Source organism: Pelodiscus sinensis, chromosome 24 (assembly GCF_049634645.1).
Source record: "Pelodiscus sinensis isolate JC-2024 chromosome 24, ASM4963464v1, whole genome shotgun sequence".
Taxonomy (NCBI): Eukaryota; Metazoa; Chordata; order Testudines; family Trionychidae; genus Pelodiscus; species Pelodiscus sinensis.
In genome coordinates, this window is record NC_134734.1 from 14,283,760 (window position 1) to 14,308,043 (window position 24,284).

Below are 24,284 nucleotides of genomic sequence, written 5' to 3' on the forward strand. Positions count from 1 at the left end.
ATGGGAGTGGAACACTTCCCAGAGGAAAATAGAAGTCAGCATGTGTGTGGATGGATGGAAAGATGGATGGGTAGAGGAGGAGATCTGTGGAGGTGGATGAAGAGAGGAGATGTTTGGGGAGGGCTAGATGGATGGATGGCTAGAAGAGAAGTTTAGGAAGAGAGATGAAAGGCTGGAAGGAGGTGTGGGGGGCTGGCTGGCTAGTGAAGCAACAGGTGTATGGAGACTAATGGATGGAGGAGGTGGATGGATGGATGAAGATGGATAGATAGATGGACAGAGGAAGTGGTTGGGGTTAGTGAATGGATGGATGAATGAAGAAGGTATATGGGGACAGATGAATAAAGATGGTGGATTGATGGATGGATGGGCGAGGTATATAGGGATAGATGAATAAAGGCAGTGGAGGGAGGAAAATAGAAGTCAGCATGTGTGGATGGATGGATGGATGGACGGAGGAGGTATATGGAGACAGATTAATAAAGGCGGTGAATGGATGGACGGACGGAGGAGGTGGATGGGGAAAGATGGCTGGCTAGTTGGGTGGATGACTAGTGGATGGATGGACGAGATATATGGGGACAGATGAATAATGGCAGTGAATGAATAGACGGAGGGATGGACGGACGGAGGAGGTTTATGGAGATGGACGGAGGATGGAGGAGGTCTGTGGGGACTGATGAATAAAGGCGGTGGAGGGACGGAGGAAGAGGAGGATGGGGATAGGGGGCTGGCTGGAAGGAGGCAGGAGCAGCAGGGGCCCGTTGTCGGACGCGGCTGTGGTTCGGCCCAGCGCGGCGGGGATCCGGGGCTGGGGGGCGGGGATCGTGGCGGGCCCGAGGTGCGGGCCGGGCTGGGGGAGCGGAGCGCTCGGTAGCCCAGCCCAGGGAGGTCCGGAGCGGTTGTCGTGGCGACGGCCGGGAAGCGGGGGTGCCTGGGAAGGGGAGGACACAGACACACCGACACGCACAGACAGACACACGCGCAGGCGGCTCCGCGGCCGCTGCGGCTGGATTCGGGAGGCGCCGGGCGCGGACCCCGGGGCTCCCCGGCTGCGGGCCATGGGCGGGCGGCGGGCGCCCGGGCGCGGTAAGTGATCAGCACCTGCGGGGCGGACAGCTCCGTGCGCCGCCGGCTGGGGCGAGGGCGGGCGGGGGGAGAAGGGGCCCGATCCCACCGCGGGGCCCTTCGCTGGCGCTGCTGGAGCTGGGGGCTGCTTCCACTTTGGGGGGCGGGGCTGAGGTCGGGGGGGGGGGGAGCAGCCCTGAGGGGAGGGGGTGTTTGCACCGGGCCCTGGAGAGTGCGGGCCGGGGGGGATGGGGGGGATCTGCAGTGAAACAAGTGGGGGGAGGGTTGGTTCCTTCCTCAGACGCGGTGCCCGGCCCCCCTCCCCCTTCCCTATTCTCCCTGACTTCAGGGGTGACCCAGCGGATGGGGTAGCTCCGGAACCAGTCCGCTGCCGTTTACACCTGGGGGCGGGGTGTGAAACTCGGAGCCGAGAGCGCTGGTAAGTGACGGGGCACTGGGGGAGGGGGGGATCAGTTCCCTCCCCCCCGCCCCCCCAGGCCCCGAGATCTGGAGTCGCTCTGATCCGGATCCCAACTTTGGAAGCCATGGGGGGGGGCGGGTATGTGGGAGGGGGAATAAACTGGATTTACCCCACCCCCCTGTCCCGGTGGAGGCGCAGGGACAGGAGCCAGGAGGGCGCTCAGGGCTAGGAAGCGGGACTGGCAGAAGCACCAGGCAGGATCCTCCCCCCTTCCTCCCGCCCCCCCCCCCCAGTTCGACAGTGGGCACCCAAGGACACAGAAGCAGATCGCCCTGGGGCCGGGGGGGAGGGGCATTCGCAGCCCCTGAGGCAGCCCAGCCCCCCTCCCCCCGCGGGGACAGCCTGGAGCCATGGCTTTGCAGGGCTCCCAGCTGGGGGGTGACTGGGCTAGAGAGAGGGGTTTGCTCTGGAAGCTGCCTGAGTAGGGAGAGCCCCAGGCCTGGCGAGGGGAGGCAGAGCCCGGTGAGGGCGCTAGACCAGCCTGCGGGCGTCCTGGAGTGGGGTCCCCACTCTGCCTGACCTGAGCTGTGTGCCTCGGTTTCCCAGCTCGGCTGAGGGTGATGGCTTTGCCCGGCCGGGGGTGGTGATAATGAGGCTAAATACATGCGAGTGTGAGCACGGGCACCAGGTTTGTATCATTTCTGGAGTGCCCAGAACAGGTCCCAGCAGAGCCGTCCCGTCCATAGGATGGACCAGAGCAAACGCCATGGCTCCGCACTTCAGGGGGACACAGGATCCCGGGGGCCCTGGGGGGGGGGCTGTAACTGGCAGCAATGAACAACCTGGCCCCTGCCTGCCCCATCGGTTCCTGGCATTGCTCAGGGAAGGGAATGGAAGCCAGAAAGCCGAGGAAGGGGGTGGAATGGGAACAGGGCAGGAAGAGTTGAGGTGAGTGTGGGGGCTTGGGAGAAGAGTGGAGTGGGGACGAAGCAGGGGTGGGAAGAGGCAGGGTGGGGCAGAGCAGGTTAGGGCCTCCTCACTGCTGCTGACAGCACCAGGCCCCTCCTCTAAGCCCTCAGGCTGCCCTGGACCCCACATCCTTTGAAGTATAGTCCCTCCCCCCACAAAGCATGGGGCCCAGGTTGGTTGCTCCCATCCATCCTATGGATAGGACAGTTCTGAAAACACAAGCCCAAACTTTAGTGGAGCTGGGCCCATATTCCTGAATATTGGTGGGGCCTGGGCACTACGGGCCTGTATAACGCCACTGCCTGGGGTGCCCACATACTGGGGTGACAGGGCCTGCTTCAGACCTCAGAGTGGGAATGTGAGAGGCATGGCCTCAGCAGGCAATGAGGTGGGAGCTCTCTGCCTCTCACACACCCAGGAGACAGCAGTGGGAGAAGCTGTTACGGGTTCCAGCCTGATGGGTTAGCTCTGGGGCCAAGCTGAGGAGGAATGTGCCCAGGCTGCAGGTTGGGTGTGGGCAATGATGAGGTAAAATTCCTATAGGCCCTCCCTGGTGCTGGCACAGCCTTTCTGCTGGGCTGGACCCACATGCCCATCATTTGGAGCAGCCCGGGCGCTGCTCTCGTCTATGCTGGCTGCACACAGCTGAGAACAGCATCCCAGCAGTGCCCCATTTCTGTCACTTTGCCAACAGCAGGGAGAGGCAGTGGTAGAGGAACCCCGATAGTCTCCTGATCCAGTGAAGATGGCTTGAGGGGGGTCAGATTCTACCAGCCACAGGGGGGGTGGTGAAATGACGAGCCCACATGGGAGGATCCAGCCCTGCATAGATCCCACCCAAGTGCCTAGGATGTCAGGAGACTACCACAGCACCATGCAGCAAGGTCTATTGTTGCTAGCCAGGGAGCTATGTCTGCAGTCTCTAAAGCATCCCAGATCCTTTTCTCAAACAGGAAGGCTCAGAGGTAGCCATTGGGCGGTGCTAGTATGGGGTTCTATTCACCACTGCTCTTGCTCACGTGACTTTTCTCTGCCTCAGTTTTCCCAGCTATGAAATGGGGGACAATGACACTTCACTCATAGCATTACAATGCCTAAAGTTCCTACCTGAGATCAGGGCTGTGTTGGGCTAGGCACTACACAGTGTGGGTATGTCTACACTACAAAGTTAATTCGAACTAACAGCCGTTAGTTCGAATTAACTTTAATAGGCACTACACATACAAACCGCTAGTTCGAACTTAATTCGAACTAGCGGAGCGCTTTATTCAAATTAGGTAAACCTCATTCTACAAGGACTAACGCCTACTTCGAATTAAGTTAGTTCGAATTAGTGCTGTAGTGTAGACATACCCCATGAGACATGGTTCCTGCCCCAAGGGCTAGAAACTGAAAGAGACAAAGGCATGGTGAAAGGAAGGCTCCCCATTTAGCAGATGGGAAACTGAGGCACAAAGCAATATTGTGACTCTCCCGAGGTCACATAGGGAGACCATATCAAAGCTGGGAACTGTACCTTAACCACAAGCCTATCCTTTACCAAGTGCCTTGAAGGCAACAGATGAAGAGCTAAGTATTATATCGTTCAAAAAGACGGCTGCTTCCTAAGGGCTAATTAGCAATAATGACACCCTGAAGTCTTGGTCCTGGTCCAGAGCCACAGAGAACACCCCTCCCCACCCCCCAACGGTCAGATTTTCCAAAGCTCAGTTCCCACAAGGAGCCCTCAGCACCTAGCATGCTGAGCTGGACTTTCCCGTGCAATAAGTCATCACAGTTTGAATCCCCAGCTGGCAGCTCGGTCAGTTTTCTTTAATTACTCAGGAGACTTTTGCGCCTTCTGAGGCTGCCCTTTACTGTGCAGAAAAAGCCCCCCAACAGTCTGAGGTCACAGAGTGGGACAGTGCTTCCTGGCTTTGCAGGCTGATAGCTGGCTGTGCTCTGCCAGTCAAATCTGGGGGGGAACCCTCTGTCCCAGGGGGCTCCTCATTAGAGCCTGGATCCCACTGCAGGATCAGGGCCTGGATGTGTAGCTCAGCGCCCCCCTCCCTCTCCTTCCAATTTGGGTTGACTCATCCTGCCTTCTTTCTTAGCTAGCTAAACCGAAGGGCCTTTTCCAGTAGGCCATCCACACCCCCACTCCTGTCTGCTGCTCAGCCTCCTGCATTTTATTAATAATTCCAGCTCTGTGCTTCACAGTCCTAACCCTGAGGGCTCCCTGCCTGTCACTTTCAAATTGTGGGCTGCTACATCATCCCAGAAGGAGAGGTGGAACTAGAGCATCAGAGAAGAGAGGAAGTCACAGGAGGAATTAATGACTGAACCAGGAGTAGAACCCAGCCTTCTGGCTACCAGGGCACTGATCAGGAGCAAGCAAAACTCACCAGGCCAGTGTGCTGTGTCTCCCCAGAAGCTAGCCTATGACTGCTGCTAGCAGGCGGAGCTGCTCCTTTAGCTCAAGAGATATGGGGCAATGAAGCAGGGGTGGCATTTTCAGAAGTGCCCCGTGATGGCTCAGCTCTGCGCCATAGGAAAGCTCCCATGGGTCGCACAGAAAGCAGCACAAAGCCAGTGCTGTGTGTGTTTGAAATGACCCCTTCAGGCGACAGCCCCTGGTTCTAATCCCCCAAGGACATCCAAGGAGGGTTGTTACTCAAAGGCTTACGTCTGTCTCTGTGGCCAAATTGTCAACATCCCTGATGCACTGACAGCTGTCTCATCACCCTCCCATGAGGCTAGTCCGGCACTACCTTTATGTACAGTACAGAGAAGGGCTTTGCTGCTCTCTAGGAATGTGCTGTAAGATCTTGTCATTGCTCTCATCACTGGTGCAGAGCTCACCGTGAATAAAATCGCCAGCTGCATCTCTGGCAGATGCTGCTTCCCTGCCGCCAATCCCCAGGAAAAGGCACACAGTGGAGGGAGTGGGGGAGAGGGATAATATCGATACAACACAGCACATTTCAGAGATACCTAGGGAAAGCCCTGACATGGGGCTACAGCTGGGTCAGGGGGCATGACTCATGGGGAAGGGCATGAAATCAGCCACCAGAACGTTTCATAGGGCCAGCCGTGGTGGATTTCTTTATTTTGTGAGATTTACCGAAGTTGAGCCTTCTTCCCATGGAAGCCTGTAAAAACAGAGCTAGGATGTTTGTTCTCAAAAATCCATGTTCACAAATAAGGGTATATATGTTTGGATATGTTTGTGTGCATGTGTGTGTTTTGTGTGACTCTATATACATGACTTGTAAGTGTTTGTGCTATCGTTTGTGTGTATGCCTGAGTGCTCAGTGTGTGTTGTGGTTATCGTGTGTGCATTTTGTGTCTTTTTTTATATGTCCATGCATTTGTGTTGGTGTATGCTTTGTTCATATGTGTGTGGTTTGGTTTTGTGTGATGTGTGTGGCATTTGTTTGATTGTGTGTGTGCACACGCACACCCTAGCAGGAGCAAATTCTACTGCATTTTGCACATAGTTGAATATATTACTGGGGAGGGGACGGGGGGCGAGGGGAAACTGAGGCACAGACCAGTTGTGAGTGGCAGCACATGAGACCTAATTCTGGCCCTGAGGAACATGCCTGAGACCAAAACTGGTGAGTGTCCAAGCCAGAAGCAGGGTCCAGCTCAGTGCCCCGGGTTGCCCCGCTGCTGTGAAGGCACCATCTATTGGATTCATCAGGACACAGATTCTGACACTCTGGGTGCTGACGTTAGTGGGAGTGGCAGGTCCCAGCACCTCATAGGGCCGGCCTCTAAAAGATCTTGATGCTCCAGAGCTTTGCAGGCTGTTTTCCTGCTCTGACTCTTCTTTGCTGCCACTGCTGCCCCAAAGTTTCAACAGGAGTGGTTACTTTTCCTTCTGGCTATCCAGCTTTCAAGCAGCTTTGCTGTTTGCTGTTTTGTAGTTTCCACAGCACTCTCCAGAGGTGGCTGCATGTCAGTGCTGGGCAAATTGCTCTAGCTGATATTGTGTGTGTATAAACCAACATGTGTGTGTGAGAGACAGAGAGAGATGAAAGTAAGCGGGTGCGCCCTGGTTCACAGCTCTGGTAAGATCTGGCTGAGCTGCAGCAAAAGCCAGCAGGGAGCTATTTAAAGAGCTGTCAGGGATCCGGGTTCCAACAGGACAGTATCCGTAAGAAATGTTGTGTTACTTTCCCCACTGGCATTGCATGTGTGTATGATGGAATCTGCTCGTTGCAAAGTTCTGCTGGTTTTGTCAGGACCAAAGCTGCCTTAGAAGTGTTACTCAGGGTTATTTAGGCTGGGCCAGTGGTGGCCATGATGGTTTTTTTAGCAAAAGATTCGGTTGCATGTAACTGATGCTGCGAAAGTTCAGTGGTAAAACCTCCTGAAGGAGTAACAGAAGCTGATAAGTAATGTGTAGAGACACAAATGCTGAGGCAGCAGCTTTAGAAGCATAAAGAAGCACAAACAGCCCCATTATCTTAATATACAAAGTCAATATTTATTTCCAAGGCCCTGGCCCAACCTTCCCCAGCTGCCCCAGCTGGACTCTCCTCCTTAGGAAAACAATGGAATGACAATTAGATGCTGTGTCCCGGAGCTGAGTTCTCTGCAGTACACGACGGAGAGCCCGGGGGAACCTGTGATCAGCCCCTTTCCCCTCCCAGCTGGGAGAGCTGCAGTGAGTCAAGCACCTGCGCAGAGATAGGACAGGTGGTCAGGACTGAGATGCCCAGGACAGGCACAGTGAGGGAATGGAGTTCGGGATAGAGGGGCTCCCCCGGAGCTGTGAGAATTGGAGCGGGAACTCCCAGCTGGAGAAGCAATGAGGGCAGAGCTGGTTTGAGGGGCCCTGGCAGAGCTCTGTGTGTGTGGAGTGTAGGGCTAAGATTTGGGCGGGGGGGCTTTGGGCTGGGCTTGAGGGGCACTGACAGAGCTGTTGTGAGGAGCCCGCGGCTGGAATAACAGGGGTTCTGCAAACACGGGTTTAGGAGAGTCAACGGAACAGGAGGCAGATCAAGACTGGATGGCCAATGTTCTGGGGGTCAGCACCAGCGGCACCCCCTTCTCTAGCCAGCGATACGAGTCCTTTGTTGTCGCCAGTGTATAAAGATTCCCCAGCGCCCGAGTCTGGAGCTGTTGATTGACATTTGCTCCTTCACCTAAGCTGTGCCCAAGGCCCTGAAGCACGGTCCCAGCCCGGCCCTGGGGCCAGGAGCCCTGTCTCGAATGCCAGATGTGAGAGTGCTCTGAAGGGGGCACAAGGGCTGGGGGGGGGGGGTGACAATGCGTCAGGGAGACCCCGACCCTGCACCCCCATCCGCAGCGAGATGTGACTCTCAGGCAGCCAGTAGAGTCGAAGGTTTTAGTGCTTCTCACAGACACAGTGCGGCATAGGATCCATGGTAGCACAGGCACCAAGAGCAGACAGCCTTATTCCTCTTGGGGGGAAGGGCTCACGGGCCCTGAACCCCCCTTTCCTTGATCTAAAACATCATCGCTCAACCTAGCCCAGCCGAGACTAACTCAACTCCCCGGCCCTACCCCCCAGCCTGTCTCTTCTTTTGTCTCTCTCTTTTGTCACAGGGGTTATCAGGGGACAGGGTGGTTATCTGCTCCGGCTGGGACGTAGGTGTCTGGGCCAATACAGGTGTGTGGTGAGTCACTGGGATCACACATAGCAACACAGCCAGGTGGGAACACCGCACCCCCACTACGTCACAGTGTGTCCCTCCAGTGAGGTGCATGGGCCTGTCCATTGCTGTCATCAGAAGAGACTCAGGGGATGCGGCTGAATCACTGGCAGCACCAGAGAGCAGAGACCTGGATGGGGACTGGTGGGGTGTTCTATGGAGTCCAGATGGGAGTGGACGAGCCCGTCCCCCGGTTCTAGTAGCCCAGCACCATGGCTGCTCTCCCCCTGCAGGGGACATGGAGACTGGACAGGTGCCCCCCCCCACCCACCCTCGTCCTTGTGCTAAGGCCCTGCCTGTAAGTCCCCAAAACCTGCCACTCTGCAGCACCCTCCAGTTCTGTGAACCCCAGGCAGCTTGAGGGTTCACTACTGTCCTCGAAGCACTTTGGCCTGGAACAGGGGGTGACAATGACACAAGGTTCCTGCAGAGGGTGAAGCAGGAACAAAGACAAGGAAAGGGGCATCAAAGCCAAGTGGGACTTGACTGAAAGTAGAAAGGGAATTTCTATGAAGCCATCCAAGAAGCTGGCGCCAAACAGAGCAGTGAGCTGCTGCCTTGAGCCCCTTGGCCATCTGTGAGGAAGCAGCTTCCCTTATCACTGAGGGGATAAAGGCTCTACTACTGTGGCTGGTGGTGACCGAGGGAGCCCTCCCTTAGCTCAAGCTGTAGAGGCCTGGGCTTTTGGGGCTGAGGAGCTAGGGTTCTAGCCTGGGTTACAGTGCAGATGGGGAGTCTCAGCCAGGCTTGCGGTGAGAAGTGGGCTTCAGGTATGAGCTTGGGTCCAGGCAAGGCTGAATTGGAGAGATTAGCATGGAGAGAAGAGGGGGTGCAGTTGCTCAGCATGAACCTCTCCCAAGGGGAGCCCCAGCTGCCTGTGGATGGCCAGTGAGGAGCTGATGGGGATGGGAGGACAGACTCACATCCAGGTAAGGGCCAGGACATCCCTGGCTGGTTGTGACCATGGCTTCTCCAGTCCACGTAGCCTGGTGGTGCTGACAGTGAAGTTGCCTGGGTCCTTTCGGGCTGATCCCAAAGCTGAGGTCTCCAGGCATCCCTCCCTTCAGAGACCTCATTATCCTCCCCTTTCCCCACTCCCTTCCACCACTGCTCTCAGCTCGTGGGGGCTGCAGGGAGCTCAGCCCTCAATCAGGTGAGGGCAGACAGGGAGGGTGCCTGAGCCATGGGTTGAGGGAGGGGCTCTAGACCTGGATGTGCAGCTAATAACCCCCTCCCCTATGTGGTCCAACTACTTGGGCTTTGCCTAGGGTTCCCCCAGACTTCAGCTGCCCACACCCTGGCATAGGTAGCATTTCAGTGAGGCTCACAGGCCATGCCGGAGGCCCGTCTAGCGGTGGCTTTGTTAGCTCCATGGGTGGGGGTGCTGCAGCACCACCTGGCTTGAAGTGGTTTCCAACATATCCAGGGTTTACAGTCTGGTTCAAGGGCTCTCAGCACCCCCACAAATGGTTCCAGCAGCCCTGGTTGGCTTTCCAGCTGCACCACCGAGCTGGGTCTCCCCATCACCAGTCGCGAGCTGGGTCTCCCCATCACCAGTCGCTGGCATTTTGTACCGTTCCCTGTAACAACACCCCCCCCTCCTCACTTACCACATTAACCAGTAACACTGAGTGCCCTCCCTCCGCATGCAACCTCCTACCGCATGCAACCTCCTACAATTCCCACACTTCCTCACAAGGGTCATCAGGGGAGCAAACAGGAGTTGAGGAGTTGAGGGCAAGTCTGCAGGGGATGAGAGGAGTGAGAGGTTACCAGGGAGGTAATCAAGAGTTGATCATCGAAGAACCGGGGCTGTGTAGCAGGAGAGCACTAGAGATGGGTCTGTAGGTCGTCAGCACTGTAAGGGTTAAAAGTCCATCCTGGGAAAAGGGCATGCATCTTTTTTACCCCCATGTCCTGCTTGTTCCCTCAGACTCTAAGGAGCTTGGCCGGGGCAGCTAGTCTCCAGGGTTCTAAGATGGCGAAGGAGAACTCCGGCTTCTCCACCATCCCTGAGACGCCGGTGAGTGAGGCGAAGCCCCCGCTTGGCTCCCGCCCGTTCAAGGCCTCCGCACGGCTCGGGGACAACGAGCCCGAGAAGGCCGTGAAGAAGAAAAGGCGCCAGCGGTACGTGGAGAAGGACGGCAAGTGCAACGTGCAGCACGGGAACGTGCGGGAGACCTACCGCTACCTCACGGACATCTTCACCACCCTGGTGGACCTCAAGTGGCGCTTCAGCCTGCTGGTCTTCATCCTAGCCTACGCCATCACCTGGCTCTTCTTCGGCCTCATTTGGTGGTTCATCGCCTATTGCCGTGGCGACCTGGACCACCTGGAGGACCACACCTGGACGCCCTGTGTCAACAACCTCAATGGGTTTGTCTCGGCCTTCCTCTTCTCCATCGAGACCGAGACCACCATTGGCTATGGTCACCGGGTCATTACAGACAAGTGTCCCGAGGGCATCATCCTGCTACTGCTCCAGGCCATCCTGGGCTCCATGGTCAATGCCTTCATGGTGGGCTGCATGTTCGTCAAGATCTCCCAGCCCAACAAGCGGGCCGAGACCCTCGTCTTCTCCTCCCACGCGGTGGTCTCCCTGCGCGACGACCGCTTGTGCCTCATGTTCCGGGTCGGGGACCTGCGCAGCTCCCACATTGTGGAGGCCTCCATCCGGGCCAAGCTGATCAAGTCCAAGCAGACCCATGAGGGGGAGTTTATCCCCCTCAACCAGACGGACATCAACGTGGGCTTCGAGACGGGCGACGACCGCCTCTTCCTGGTCTCGCCCCTCATCATCAGCCATGAGATCAATGAGCACAGCCCCTTCTGGGAGGTCTCCAGGGAGCAGCTGGAGAAGGACGAGTTTGAGATTGTTGTCATTTTGGAAGGGATGGTGGAGGCCACAGGTAAGGTGTTGTGCCTGGGGGTCCCCCAGGATCACACTAACCTAGGCTAATGCTGGCTGGCTTCATATCAACTGTGCCCCAGTCTTGCTCTGGATCTAGTCCAGATTGGGCCTAATCCAGATTCTTACTAGAGCTTGTTCAGTTGGGGGATCAAGTTTAGATTGAGTCCCCTCCATTTGCACACTAACTCCAGGCCATGGGCCTATCTCAGGCATACACCTTCCCAGCCCAGTTTTGGGACAGGGTTCAGAGTGAGTTCCTCATAGGGCCAGGCTGGATCCAGTGCAGGGTTTGGGCAGCATTTAGCCAGGATATGACCACATGGCTGCTCCACTCACATCCTTGAGCAGCTGCGTTGGGTCAGAACACCTCTTCCAGGAGGGGAGCGTGTTGTATTCACCACCACAATCCGGCCCAAGACTTTTCTGCAGGCCAGGCTCCCCCAGGATCCTATCCCGGGACTGCTCAGCCCATACACTGGGGGATCAGACACGCTGCTCCTGCTTATCTTGTATCTGGGCAGGCAGTGCTCCCTAGACTTCATGAGTCAAGAAAGCTCACTTGCCGTTCCCCAGATGGATCTGCAGCAGGGAGCACGCCCATCTGTTATATCCCCACCACACGCACTGCCTGGTTTCCTCTCCTGTGTGTAGCCTCTTTATGGTCCAACTCCAACTCCAAAGTAGCCTGTTGTTGTCTGATGCTCTGCTCTCTCTGTCAGCCTTGCTCCCAATCTCCACTGGAGCCCATCTCCTGCCTCATTCTTGGTCACAGCTCATCCATATAGCAATGGCAGCAACAGAGCCCCTTCAAGGATAACAACTTACTACTCCTAACAGCTAATGGAATTATTCCATTAGCTCAAGAGGCAGAGAGAGGTCTATGCTGCCGTGCTGAAAGTGGAATCCAGGCCAATAGTTCAAAGCCCTCTGATAGGAGGTAGAGGTAAAATGCCTTGCATGGATCATGGGTTTGTGATCAAGGGACTGGCTCAGGGTTATGTGATCTGGGTTTAATTCTAGTTCTGCTACTTAGTCTCTGTGATTTGGGGGTGGTCGTTTCCTCTGTCCTGGCATCGTGTCCCATCTGTTAAAGGGGAATAATGGTCCTTCCTTGTTAAACTGTCACGTCTTTCAGGCAGGGAATGTCTTGCATGTCTATACAGCACCTGGCACAATGGGGCCCCGATTTTAGTGTGGGGTTCTGATTCTACTAATGAGCTGTAGGCACTACTTTAATCCAAATAATAATATATGGGATGAATTTGGGTTCCCTGCTAGTTAATTAAAAACAAAAAAGGGAAAAGGGGCAGCAGGAAGAAATGGGAACTCTAAAAGAGGGCCATTAAGTGAACAGTAATTCCTGTTTTATTCAGTCAATCGGGAATAAATCACCATTACTTTGAAAAAAATTCTTCTTTATTCAAAAGCTTCGCATCAAGCACAGGCAATAAACCATTCAGCAATTGACATAACCTAGTGGCAGAAATGCACCATTTATTCCCTGGAGCCTTATAATGAAATCTGCGGGGAGAGGACCCTGGTGCTGCAGTGCTGCGTGGTTATGCACCAGCTCCTATTGACTGCTCTGGATTGAATCCAACAAGATGTGCTCTGTAGGGCAGAGCACACTTGGTGTGGCAGTGGCTGTGTGGTTAAGGCCCAAAATAGGGGCTCAGGAGATCCAGATTCAGTTTCTGGGGCTACCCTCATGACCCCTGAAGACACGTGGATCTTAGTTTCCAACAACAATTACTGATTTTTTAAGGCTGAGCCCCTCCAATCTGAGAATTTTATTCTAGCTGCCTGTTGGCGCAGTCTAGCATCCGGAGCAAGTGTTACAGCAGCCAGCACCATGTGCCCAGCCATCTGGCCGTAGATCACAAGGACCTCACTGAACGTAGTTTGAGACCTGCTGGGCTTTGCATTTTGACAGGTGGTCGTATGTTCCTAGCACTTATCAGACATTCCTAAACCGCACAGAACTGATATGGAGCAGGTAACATACTGGGGTTTGTGCTACAGTGGCCTGCAGAAGCCCTGAAGGCAATAGGGGAGTTTTGGAAGGGCGGGGAACACACCCGATAGTCCTGGGAACGGGATGAAAAGCAAGCTGCGGCCCAGTGCACATGGCTGCTGCCCCCCACCCTGCCTTCCCGAAACTCTGCCCTTGCCTCACGGAAGTCAGGCCCCCATTATGCCGGACACTGCACAGCCCCAGACTGAGATCAAGGTCCCCACTGTGCCAGGAATTTATCAGAGCCCGGTTGAGATCAGGGCCTCTATTGTGTCAAGTCTGATGTCACATAGAGCCCTACCGAGATCAGGGGCTTATTGTGGCAGGTGCAGCACAGACCTGACCAAGATCAAGGCCGTGTTCTGGAGGGTGCTTCACAGACACATAATGATATTGCAATCAGTGCTTCATTTGTGCCAGGGCCAGGACCGAATTCCAGTGCCTGTGGGTTGCCTGTTCAGAACCCCGGCACCTCTGGGCCCGGCAGTTTAGAAGCTGGCTAGGGATGTTAAAAATTGAGGCTGTTGCTACACTTAAAAGGTGAAGGTGCTGCATGGAGCCTGGGATCAGCTGGGGACACCCCTGTTAACTCCGGGCTCTGTGTGGCACTGCCACTTTGAAACGCTGTGGGGAGCCCGGCGGCAGGCTCCATGCAGCATTTCAAAGCGGCAGCACTGCGTGGAGCCCAAAGTCAGCGGGGGAGTCCCCAGCTGATCCCGGGCTCCATGCAGCGCTGCCACTTTGAAACACCACATGCAGCCAGGGGACACCCCAGCTGTCCCTGGGCTGCATGTGATGTTTCAAAGTGGCAGTGCCACATGGAGCCTGGGGTCTGGCCCCAGGCTCCACGCAGTGCTGCCACTTTAAAGTACCCCCTCCTCTTCCCATCGCCACCCCCTTGCTGCCTCTTTCTGATAGAGGCAGCAAGGCAGGGGTAAGCGACTAGTCAACTAGCCTGTCGACTATCATCATAGAATCATCATAGAACATTAGAACTGGAAGGGACCTCGAGAGGTCATCAAGTCCAGTCCCCTGCCCTCATGGCAGGACCCAGCACTGTGTAGACCATCCCTGATAGACAGTTATCTAACCTGCTCTTAAATATCTCCGGAGAAGGGGATTCCACAACCTCCCTGGGCAATTTATTCCAGTGTTTGACCACCCTGACAGTTAGGAACTTTTTCCCAATGTCCAACCTAAACCTCCCCTGCTGCAGTTTAAGCCCATTGCAATTTCTCTCCCTCCTCCTTGCTTATCCGATAGTCGACTAGTCCTTCACATCCCTAAACCCGGCACCTCTGGGCCCAGCAGTTCAGAGTTCCGGCACCTCTGGGCACAGCAGTTCAGAGCCTGGCACCTCTGGGCCCAGCAGTTCAGAGTTCCGGCACCTCTGGGCCCAGCAGTTCAGAGTTCCGGCACCTCTGGGCCCGGCAGTTCAGAGTTCCGGCACCTCTGGGCCCGGCAGTTCAGAGTTCCGGCACCTCTGGGCCCGGCAGTTCAGAGCCCCAGCACCTCTGGGCCCAGCAGTTCAGAGTTCCGGCACCTCTGGGCACAGCAGTTCAGAGCCTGGCACCTCTGGGCCCGGCAGTTCAGAGCCCCGGCACCTCTGGGCCCAGCAGTTCAGAGCCTGGCACCTCTGGGCCCGGCAGTTCAGAGCCTGTCACCTCTGGGCCCGGCAGTTCAGAGCCCCAGCACCTCTGGGCCCGGCAGTTCAGAGCCTGGCACCTCTGGGCCCGGCAGTTTAGAGTTCCGGCACCTCTGGGCTTGCTCCATTGGTTATGAAAGTAAAAAAAAAAAAAAAAAAATGCTTGAGCCCTGGCACCTAATTGCTTGAGGCCCGGCATCTCTTTCATTACGACTGAAGCACTGGGTACAGTCAGTCCCTGTCCAGAAACGCTCACACACGAGGCAGGCACAGTGAAGTAATAATCTCCCCGGGATACTGGTGTGGAAGCAGAGGCTTGTTGGTTTGCCCGAAGTGACACAGCGAGTCTGTAGGTCTAAGATCCAAGTCTCTAGCTATAGCCCAGAGCCGATGCCCCGCGATCTGAGCCCGAGGTGTACGCAGCCCACAGGGCAGCCAGCATGTTCTAGCAGAGAGCATCAAACTGGCAGGCCGGGTGATCTTGGGCAGCCACCTTCCTGCTCGGCCTCCGTTCGCCCAGCTGTGGCAGGCAGATATTGCTCCTGCCCTGTCCTGGCAGCGACAGAGGGAAAGCGCTAGAGAGACGTGAACTAGGTCTCGTTATTAGTACTGTAGCAAGCCCCAGGCTTTCAGTGGAAATTTCCCGTTGTCACTTCGGCTCAGCCAGGAGCTGAAGCAATGGCCTCAGCAGAAGCCCAGCCTGGCTGCCATGCTTTGAGCGCACAGAGGTGATTAAGGACAGGGCCCTGCCTCTGGGGGATTCACTACAAATTCTCCCCAGAGCCCCTTCTTCCCAGGGCTCCCGGCCTTCCTGTTCCTTCTCCCTCCCCCTTCTTTGTTCCTGGGCACGGGAACAGCCACTTTTATTTTTAAACACTTTCCTCTCCCGGCCAGAGTTATGTAACCCTGCCTGAACTACCATGTTTGTCACCACGGCAACCCAGGGCCATAGCACCAGCGGAGAACTCCGCCTGTTGGCTGGCTCTGAGAGGAGCAGGCCAGTCACAGATGCATCCCGGGGGGGGGGGGGGGGGGAGCTGTGCACCTCCCTATTAGCAGGATTGGCTTGGGAGATCAGCCCCTGACTTCTGAAGCCCTGGGATCCCTCTGGCATGGCTACAGCTGCAGCAGAACGCTCCCGGTGGCAGGCTGTGAGAGAAGCAGTGTGGCCTAGTGGGTAGTTACTGCCCTACCATGGAACCCTGAGCTCTGCCACACACCTGCCATGTAGCCTCACACAGGCCTGTACCTCTCAGTCCCCTGCCAGCCTCTGTCCATCTTGTCTACCTGCAGTCTCCTCATGGCAGGGACTGCCTCTGGATGGGTGGAACCGCACCTTGCAAAACAGGGTGCCAGTCTTGGACGCTAAAGTAACGTTGCATCATCCTAATATCAACTCTCCAACATTGTCCCTGGTCTGCTCAAAACAGGTTGCAGCATTACTCCCAGTTGTAGATGGGGAAACTGAGGCATGGAGCAGGGAAGGGGCTTGTCCAAGCTCACATGGTATCAAGCTGGAAGCAGAACTCAGATTTGTAGCATCTCAGGTCTCTGCTATGCCCTAGGGACTATGCTTCCTCTGTACCCCCTAGCTCACTGATATGAGGACACAATGAAATAGCGTGGGCTGTGTGATGCACTCTGATGTGAGGCAGACGGATGAAAGGTGCCCGTGCAGATGATCATGACCCCTGGCGCAGCATAATTTTGCAGCCATTACACAGCTACTCTGCCCTTCAAAGTAGGGGTGTGATTTGCTATGGGGCAAGAGGGCAGTTGCTCCCCCCCCGACTTGGTTTGCCCCTTGACTTTTCATAGGTCTCTATACTCCACTATCTCTTCCACCCCCCATCCAACTTTGTAAGACACCATCCTATCCCACAGACCAGGGGTTCTCAAACTTTGTGATACTGTGACCCACTAAAATGCTAATTGAATTTGTGTGACCCCCCCACTCCAACCTCACCAAAGTTGTTAAGCAAAAAAATAAAAAAAAGGTGGGGGGAGGGGGGGAGCCAAAGTTGTAAAGCAAAAGTTGCACCACTTTGTCCAGTTTGGGACTGCATCCACCCCTCCCCCTGAGGCAGGTTCCCCAGAGCCCCCCCCATCCCAGTGCACTCTCCCCCCACCCTCCCCAGGCAGGCATCCTCAGCGTCTGGAGTCCGCTCCAACCAAATCTCCCCCCTTTCCCCCAGTGCAGATCCAGGCATGGAAGAAGAATCTTACTTTTAAAGTGTCTGCTTCTGCCCCCAGCCCCACTGCCTCAGCTGGCAGCTTGCAGGGGAAGCATCACATGGCCAGCTGCCGGTCTCTGCTGGTCAGGTGGGCCAGAGCAGTGCATGCTCCGTTCCTACCCAGCCCAGCAACCCCCTAGCATGGCGCCCTGCAACTGCCCCCTCCTCCCCTCCACCTTCACTAGATTCTACGGCGCTCCTCACTCCCCCGCCAGACGCAGCAGGGGAAAATTGACCAGATGGAGCCCGGACTGTCCAGAGATGCCGGGGAGACACAAATGCAAAAAAAAAAAAAAAAAAAATGGATCCAGCTGCAACCCCCCTGTAAGTTGGTCATGACTCCCCTGGGGGTCACGACCCACAGTTTGAGAAACACTGCCATAGACTGTTCTATGTGCTGTCATAACATTGCCCCACCCCTGAATTTTTTTGCAGGGATTAGGGTTGCCAAATGGTTTAACCAAAAATACCGAATCCCCCTCCCCCCCCAAAAAAGAAATACTGGAAAAATTCAGTTGAAAAAAAAAAGGGGGAGACCAAAGCTGTTGAGCAAAAAAAAGCAGCATAGCCCCTTTAAGAAACGCTTTTGAGGCTTTTGGGCCCTAACAGGCCTGCCATCTTGCCTCCCTGCACCAGACCAGACAGCTTCCCTGTAAGCACCCGGGAACTGGATATTATAGGTGTCCAGTATTTTCTGAATTATTTTACCGGACAGGAGGCGAAAATACCGGACTGTCCGGTTCAATACCGGACACCTGGCAACCCTAGCAGGGCTGCCCTTGCCTCAGAGGTGGTTGCATTTTGCTGGTGGGTGAAGTGCACACGTCCAGGGCTTGCCTTTCACTCGCAGGTGCCCAACTCTCCTGCCAGGACCTCCGGTTATTATTGCTAAGGGTTCTCAAATGAGAGGCAAAGAGCCGCTAGACAACGGCAGCTGGGTTCCTTCTGAACACTCCATTCCCAGGGATTATCCGTCTCTCTCTCCAGGCTCTGACGGGCCTTGGAAAGAAACCAGTAGCCTGTATTTTGTCTCTTCCCAACGGGCAGTGTCTACAGGCCAAGGGCAACCGCTACTCCAGATAGAAGCAAGCCCTGATACTATGGTGACAGCTGCATTGGAAACACCAGCTAGTCTGGGGACATGGCTGAGGAAGTGAGCTGTAAACAAAGGGGTGCACGGCACATATGCACCTATAGGTGGCACTGATGCTCCATGATGACCTAAGATTGGTTTTCAAACTTTTTTTCTGGTGACTCACTTGAAGACAATTATGGATGCCTGGGGCTAAGGGATTTGGGGTGCAGGAGAAGGTTCAGGGCTGTGGCAGAGGTGTAGGATGTCTGGGCTGGGGTAGGGGTGCAGGATGGAGTCAGGGCTAGTGATGCAGGCTATGTGATGGGCATGGATGAGGGATTTAGGATGCAGGAGACTCTGGATTTGTGGGGGGAGTCAGGGCTGGGGCAGGGGATTGGGGCATGGGCTTACCTCCCATGGCTTCTCATCAGCAGGGGTTCAAAAGCACCATGGCCCCTGCTGTACCTCAGAAGCGGCCAGCAACAGGCCTGGCTCCTAGGCAGAGGTATGCAAGCAGCTACACACGGCTCTCCCCTAGGAGCTCCCATTGGCTAGTGTCTGGTCAATGGGAGTGTGGAGCTGGTGCTCAGGGCAGGGGGCAGTGTGGGGAGCCCGGTGGCCTTGCTGCCTAGGAGCTGGATGCAGCATGGTGTGAGAACAGGTAGGGACTGGCCAAGGATGTTCAAAGTGTGGGTTGTGACAAAGCGACCCAGTACCAGTGCTCCCTGTAAGCTGGATGCTTGAATGGCCACCCAGGAGAGATTCAAATGCCGCCCAGCTGATTAGCAGAGCACTCCCAGCCTGTGTTTCTATTGCTGGTGCACATCTGCACTTGACTTGGTGCACAGAACAAAATGTATTCTGCACATGGATAGGAAAAATTAGAGGGACCATTGCCCAGGATTGGGTCACAACCTACACTGTGAAAACCACTGCGCTAAGATGCCCTCTCCCTATGTGCCCTGCAACCCGCATGAGCAGGGCAAGGGGGTTGCTCCTGTGATTGGATGTGGCAGCGCCCCAGCAGGGTAACACAAACTGTGCTTTGATTGTTGACTTATCCATTGTGGAGGTGTCAGACTCTGAGGTTGGGAGGACAAGAAGTAGGACAGAACAGAACCCAAACTGCTCAATGCCCACAAACATCTGTGTCCTGGAACAAGCACTTGGGGAGAGCTCAGAGCAGCCTGTGCAAATGTGTTAATTATCTTGAGTTAATTGACAATCAATTTGCTTGAGCTAAAACCTCTCATCTACAGGGACTTGCCACTAGGGGAAATACTAAAGGGTGAGTTTAAATGACTATAGTTACTTTAGTTATACCGATCACATGGAGACTTATCTTGGTACAAGAGAGGTCTTTTGGGATTTAAAGCAATGTTTTCCTGTATAGACCCACCCTCCCCCCTTCCCGGAGGTTTGTAGAGAATTGGGTACAGGGTTTGTAACTAAACCTATGGGAAGACAGAAAAGGCTCCTACAATCATGGACCCTAAGCCCAGAAGGGACTGGTTGGATCGCCTGTATAATTCAGGCTGCAAAACTTCCCTGAATTCCTGGTTGATCTAGAGCAGTGTTTCCCATATGGTGTTCCATGGAACCCTGGGGTTCCGCAAAGTGAAAATAAGGGTTCCACGAGAAAAATCCATTACAATAACATTTTATGATTTTTTTAAAAATTAATATTTAAGCATTTGCGAATTTTATTGAAAATAATTTCCATTTGTGTTTGCCACACGACTCAGCACTGCACGCGCAGTCAGTCAGCGGTGCAATCGCAATTAAACTTAAATGTTGATTTCATGACCTTTTGGTTATTATTATTATCCTTACTTATTTGTGGTCTACTTTTTCAGCTCCATATATAAGTCTGTTATTAGGGGGTCCACAAAATTCTTTTGTGTTTAAAAGGGTTCTGTGTCCAGATAAAATTGGGAAACACTGAACTAGAGTAAATCTCTTCCTAAAATATCCAGTCTTGATTTTAAAACTGCCAGTGATGGAGAATCCACCCCATCCCTTAGCACGTTGTTCTAATGTCCAGTTCCCCTCACTACTAAAAATGGGCCATTTATTTCCTGCCTGAATGTATCTAGCTCCCACTTCCAACCATTGCATCAGGTTAGACCTTGATCTGCTAGACCGAAGAGCCCCTTATGAAATGTTTATTCCTGGAGTCGAGCACCTCAAGACCCACTTTCTGCTCCCTCGCTCATTCTCCTGGCTGGCCTCTGAGCCCTCTCCAGTGGATCAACACCCTTCTGGAATTGTGGGCCGCAGAGGGGACAGGCTGGAAAGAGAAGTCACCCAAAAAGAAAGAGATAATGGAGGGAGGGGGACTTGTGAAAGAGACTGGAAGCACAATGAGAGAGAGAGGAAAAAGTGAAAGTGAACGGGATCAAAAGGAGTGAAAAATGAGCGAGAGCTGAGAATGCAAATGAGAGGGTGAAAGCGAAACTGTTTGAAAAAGGAGAAGCGGGGGGGCTCTCTGGAGCTGGAGATTTGTGGCAGTGTGCACATCATGTAGCTGGCCAGTTAACAGCTGCCATCCATTCCTCTGACCCTCGCATTCGCTCCTGCCATCCAGAGGGATTAGGCTTGTATTATCATGATCAATCGAAGCATTAAGCCTCAGCCTGGATATAAGATACATGGATCCGAACGAATGCTGAAATCCTTCAGAGCGAGAGCTTGGCCCGTCCTCTCAGAGGGAAGAGTGGGCTCCATTGGGATCCACAGACGAGGTAGATAGGGTCCAGCCAGGAGATGAAATTCCCACTGTGCTAGGGCCCCACCCCGGCAAGGGGAGGAGGAGGGGTATGGAGAATTAAAAGAGGATCAGCTTCCAAAACTAGGGCCAGAGAATTAGTGACACACTCAATCCACATGGCAGCAGGTGCCCACCCTTTATGGGCTGATCGCTGTATCCCTAAGGGTAACTAATGATCAGTAGGAGCCCTTACCCAGTGTCACTCTGCTGTGGGTTTCAATAGCCTGGCTTCTTGGCTGGGAACTGGTGGTGCACTCCCCCCACCCCCCCCGACTGTTTACTGTAGTCAGGATCCTGACCTCACCTCTCAACATGGGTCAACTATCCCTGCCCCCGTACTTACCCCCATGACTAGCCTGACACCCCGCATGTGTACTCGTCTGATACCTCCATAATGGGTAAGCCAACAATCCAGGCACAGTTCTTGTTCAAGGGGAAACAGAAACAAAGCATGTAAAGGGAAGGGGAAGGCGGACTTGAAGTGGGTACATCAGTAACACCGTGCAACCTGCAGGTAACACAACCCCCAGCAGGAATTCCTCTGGATTCCCAATGTGTTCCACACTCCGTCATGTGAGGGAAGCCCTGTGCCTGGATGAGTCCTTGCAGGCTGGCCGGTGCTTGAGTGCAGTGAGGGGATGAAGGGGCCGATTCACCCAGTGGGCCAACCTGTCTGCTCAGCGCCAGGCATTACAGTCTAGGGGGGCCTCCCGCTGTGTTTCTACGCCCAGATGGTCTCCACCAGACTGGTATCAGAGGGGTGGCCATGTTAGTATGGATCTGCAAAAGCGGCGAGGAGTCCTGTGGCACCTTAGAGACCAACCGAAGTGTTGGAGCATAAGCTTTCGTGGGCAGAGACCCACTTCGTCACATGCATGTGACTCCACCAGACTAGTTCAGCAAACCTATTTCAGGGCAAAAGGGGCAACACCAAGGGAGGAGAGACTGTGAGGGGATCGCCCGCACTCCCCTCAGGAAGGGGAGACAGTCAGGGGTCACCTCACTCCCACTTACACTCCCTTCAGGCAGGGAAAGCAGTGTGGGGATTGCCCACACTCCCCTCAGGCAGAAGGGACAGTCACGGGTCACCCGCACTCCCCTCAGGCGGGGGGGACAGTCAGGGGATCACCTTCACTCCTCTCAGGCAGGGGGGGGGGGGACAGTCAGGGGATTGCCCGCGCTCCCCTCAGGCAGGGGGGAGGGGGACAGTTAGGGGATCGCCCACACTCCCCTCAGGCGGGGGGGACAGTCAGAGGATTGCCCGTGCTCCCCTCAGGCAGGGGGGAGGGGGACAGTTAGGGGATTGCCCACACTCCCCTCAGGCGGGGGGGACAGTCAGGGGATCACCTTCACTCCTCTCAGGCGGGGGGGGGGGGACAGTCAGGGGATTGCCCGCGCTCCCCTCAGGTGGGGGCGAGGGGGACAGTTAGGGGATCGCCCACACTCCCCTCAGGCAGGGCTGTCCTCCTCGCATCCTCCCTCTGATCTGCTTCATCACCCTTCCCTCCCCCAAGGTTTGTCCAGTCCCCAGGCTCAGCACTCCTAGTAAAGTGAGCACCCTGCAGTCTTCCCCATCTCTCCTCTACTCAGCCATAAGCCTGGCTCCCTTTCCCCTGGGGCCCATGAGCCTGGGTTACAGAGCACTGTTGGGTGACTTCCCTTTGTCGGGCTTAAACTTTGGGGCTGAGGCAATCGGAACGTGGCCAGCCTGACTATTGTTAATTATCTCCTAGTAGAGGCCTCAGCGGAGGTCAGGGCCCCATTGTGTTGAGCGTTGCACAGACAGGCGATAAGAGACGGTGCCTGCCCCAGCTGTGCCAGGGGCGGCACCGAATGGCTATGTCTACACTAGTGGGTTCTTGCACAAGAAAGGCTGTTCTTCTGCAGAGCGTCACACTGCCCACCTGCTCTTGCACAAGAAGATTTACAGTACGGCGCCGGAAGAGAGGGCTTCTTGCGCAAGAGCTACGCTCTTTTCTAATAGGTGTCAGCCATCTTGCGCAGGAGCTCTGGCACAAGAAGGCAGTGTGGACGCAGGGCAGGGGTTTCTTGCGTAAGAAAACCCTCTGGTTAAAATGGCCATCGGAGCTGTCTTGTGCAAGAGAGCGTCCGCGCTGCCATGGGTGCTCTCGTGCAAAAGCACATGGACGTGTGGACGTGTTCTTGTGCAAGAGGTTTTGCGCAGGAACTCTTGCACAAGATGTTCTTGCACAAGAACCTGCCAGTGTAGACATAGCGGGCAATGAGAGATGATGAACTTCCTTAGGGCTAGAGGTACTGAGATGCCTAACTCCTTCTATAAGCACCTAAATGCCTGTGTACATCTGGTTCATAGGCTATGCCTACACTGCAGTAAAAAACTTGCCTCTGTCTCCTGCCACTTGACTCTGGCTCAGGCTGTGAGGTTGTTTCATTGCACTAGATATTCCCTGTGTCCCAGAGTCCGAATGTCTACACTGCAATGAGACAGCCCTGCAGCCTGAGTGGGATCCCATTGGCCAGGGGTGGGTGTCTAGTTGCAGTGTAGACACACCCTTACAATCCAAATGGACAAGAGGTAGGAGAAATTGAGGCACAGAGAGAGGACGTGGCTGCCCAGGAACTCAGAGTTAAGAATACTGGAATAAATTGCCGAGGAGGGTTGTGGAATCTCCATCTCTGGAGATATTTGAGAGCAGGTTGGATAGACGTCTATTGGGGATGATCTAGATGGTCCTTGGTCCTGCTGTGAGGGCAGGGGACTGGACTTGATGATCTCTCAAGGTCCCTTCCAGTTCTAGTATTCTATGATTCTATGAACAGAAGCCTGGTTTTCTGTGGTCAAGTGCCCTCCCCACTGGGCCTCACTGCCTAATCAGTGCTATGCTTGTTGCCCTAGGGATGACCTGCCAGGCCCGGAGCTCCTACCTGGTGGACGAGGTGCTGTGGGGACATCGCTTCATGTCCGTTCTGAGCTTGGAGGATGGCTTCTATGAGGTGGACTACAACAGCTTCCACCAGACCTTCGAGGTGCCCACGCCCAGCTGCAGTGCCAAGGAAATGGCTGAGGCCACGGCCCGCATGGACGCCCACATGTACTGGTCCATCCCTAGCCGGCTGGACGAGAAGGTGGAGGAAGGGACAGAGAAAGAAGCCGGGGACAAGGAGAGGAACGGCAGCTTGGCCAACCCAGAGAGCGAGTCCAAGGTGTAACGGGACAGTGCCGAGGTGGGAAGATGGAGCCAGCCGAGGCCAAAGCGTTCAAGCGTAGAATGGGAGATTGGGGGATGGCAGAGGGAGGAGACTCGTGAAGCGTCAGGTGCTCAGGAAGGATGGAAGGATGGAAGGAAGGAGGAGTGATAGCTGGCGAAGGAGATAGAAGAGTGAGCAGGGAGGCAAAGGGATGGCAGATGTACCCAGTGACTTGGGTCTCTAAAACAGGGTAAAATGTGTAGTGGTAGCAACTCTGCAGCGATGGTGGGGTTGTGTGCCGGGGCTGTCTATGCAGGTAATAAATCAGATATTTATACAC

General features: G+C 54.9%; 1 protein-coding gene across 1 annotated transcript; it reads left to right on the top strand.

Moving 5' to 3' along the window:
• Nucleotides 1-934: 934 nt before the first annotated feature.
• Nucleotides 935-23,965, top strand: KCNJ9 (potassium inwardly rectifying channel subfamily J member 9). Its single transcript, XM_075907456.1, has 3 exons — nt 935-1,089; nt 10,058-11,033; nt 23,652-23,965. The coding sequence occupies exons 2-3, from the start codon at nt 10,103-10,105 to the stop codon at nt 23,963-23,965; spliced, it is 1,245 nt and encodes a 414-aa protein (XP_075763571.1). The 5' UTR covers nt 935-1,089; nt 10,058-10,102.
• The last annotated feature ends 319 nt before the right edge of the window (nt 23,966-24,284 follow it).

Excerpts from the sequence above, each read along its gene's own strand:
- KCNJ9 (XM_075907456.1), top strand. The coding sequence starts at position 10,103 with ATGGCGAAGGAGAACTCCGGCTTCTCCACCATCCCTGAGACGCCGGTG. Across the intron at positions 11,034-23,651 it reads AGGGATGGTGGAGGCCACAG|GGATGACCTGCCAGGCCCGG; the intron begins GTAAGGTGTTGT and ends TTGTTGCCCTAG.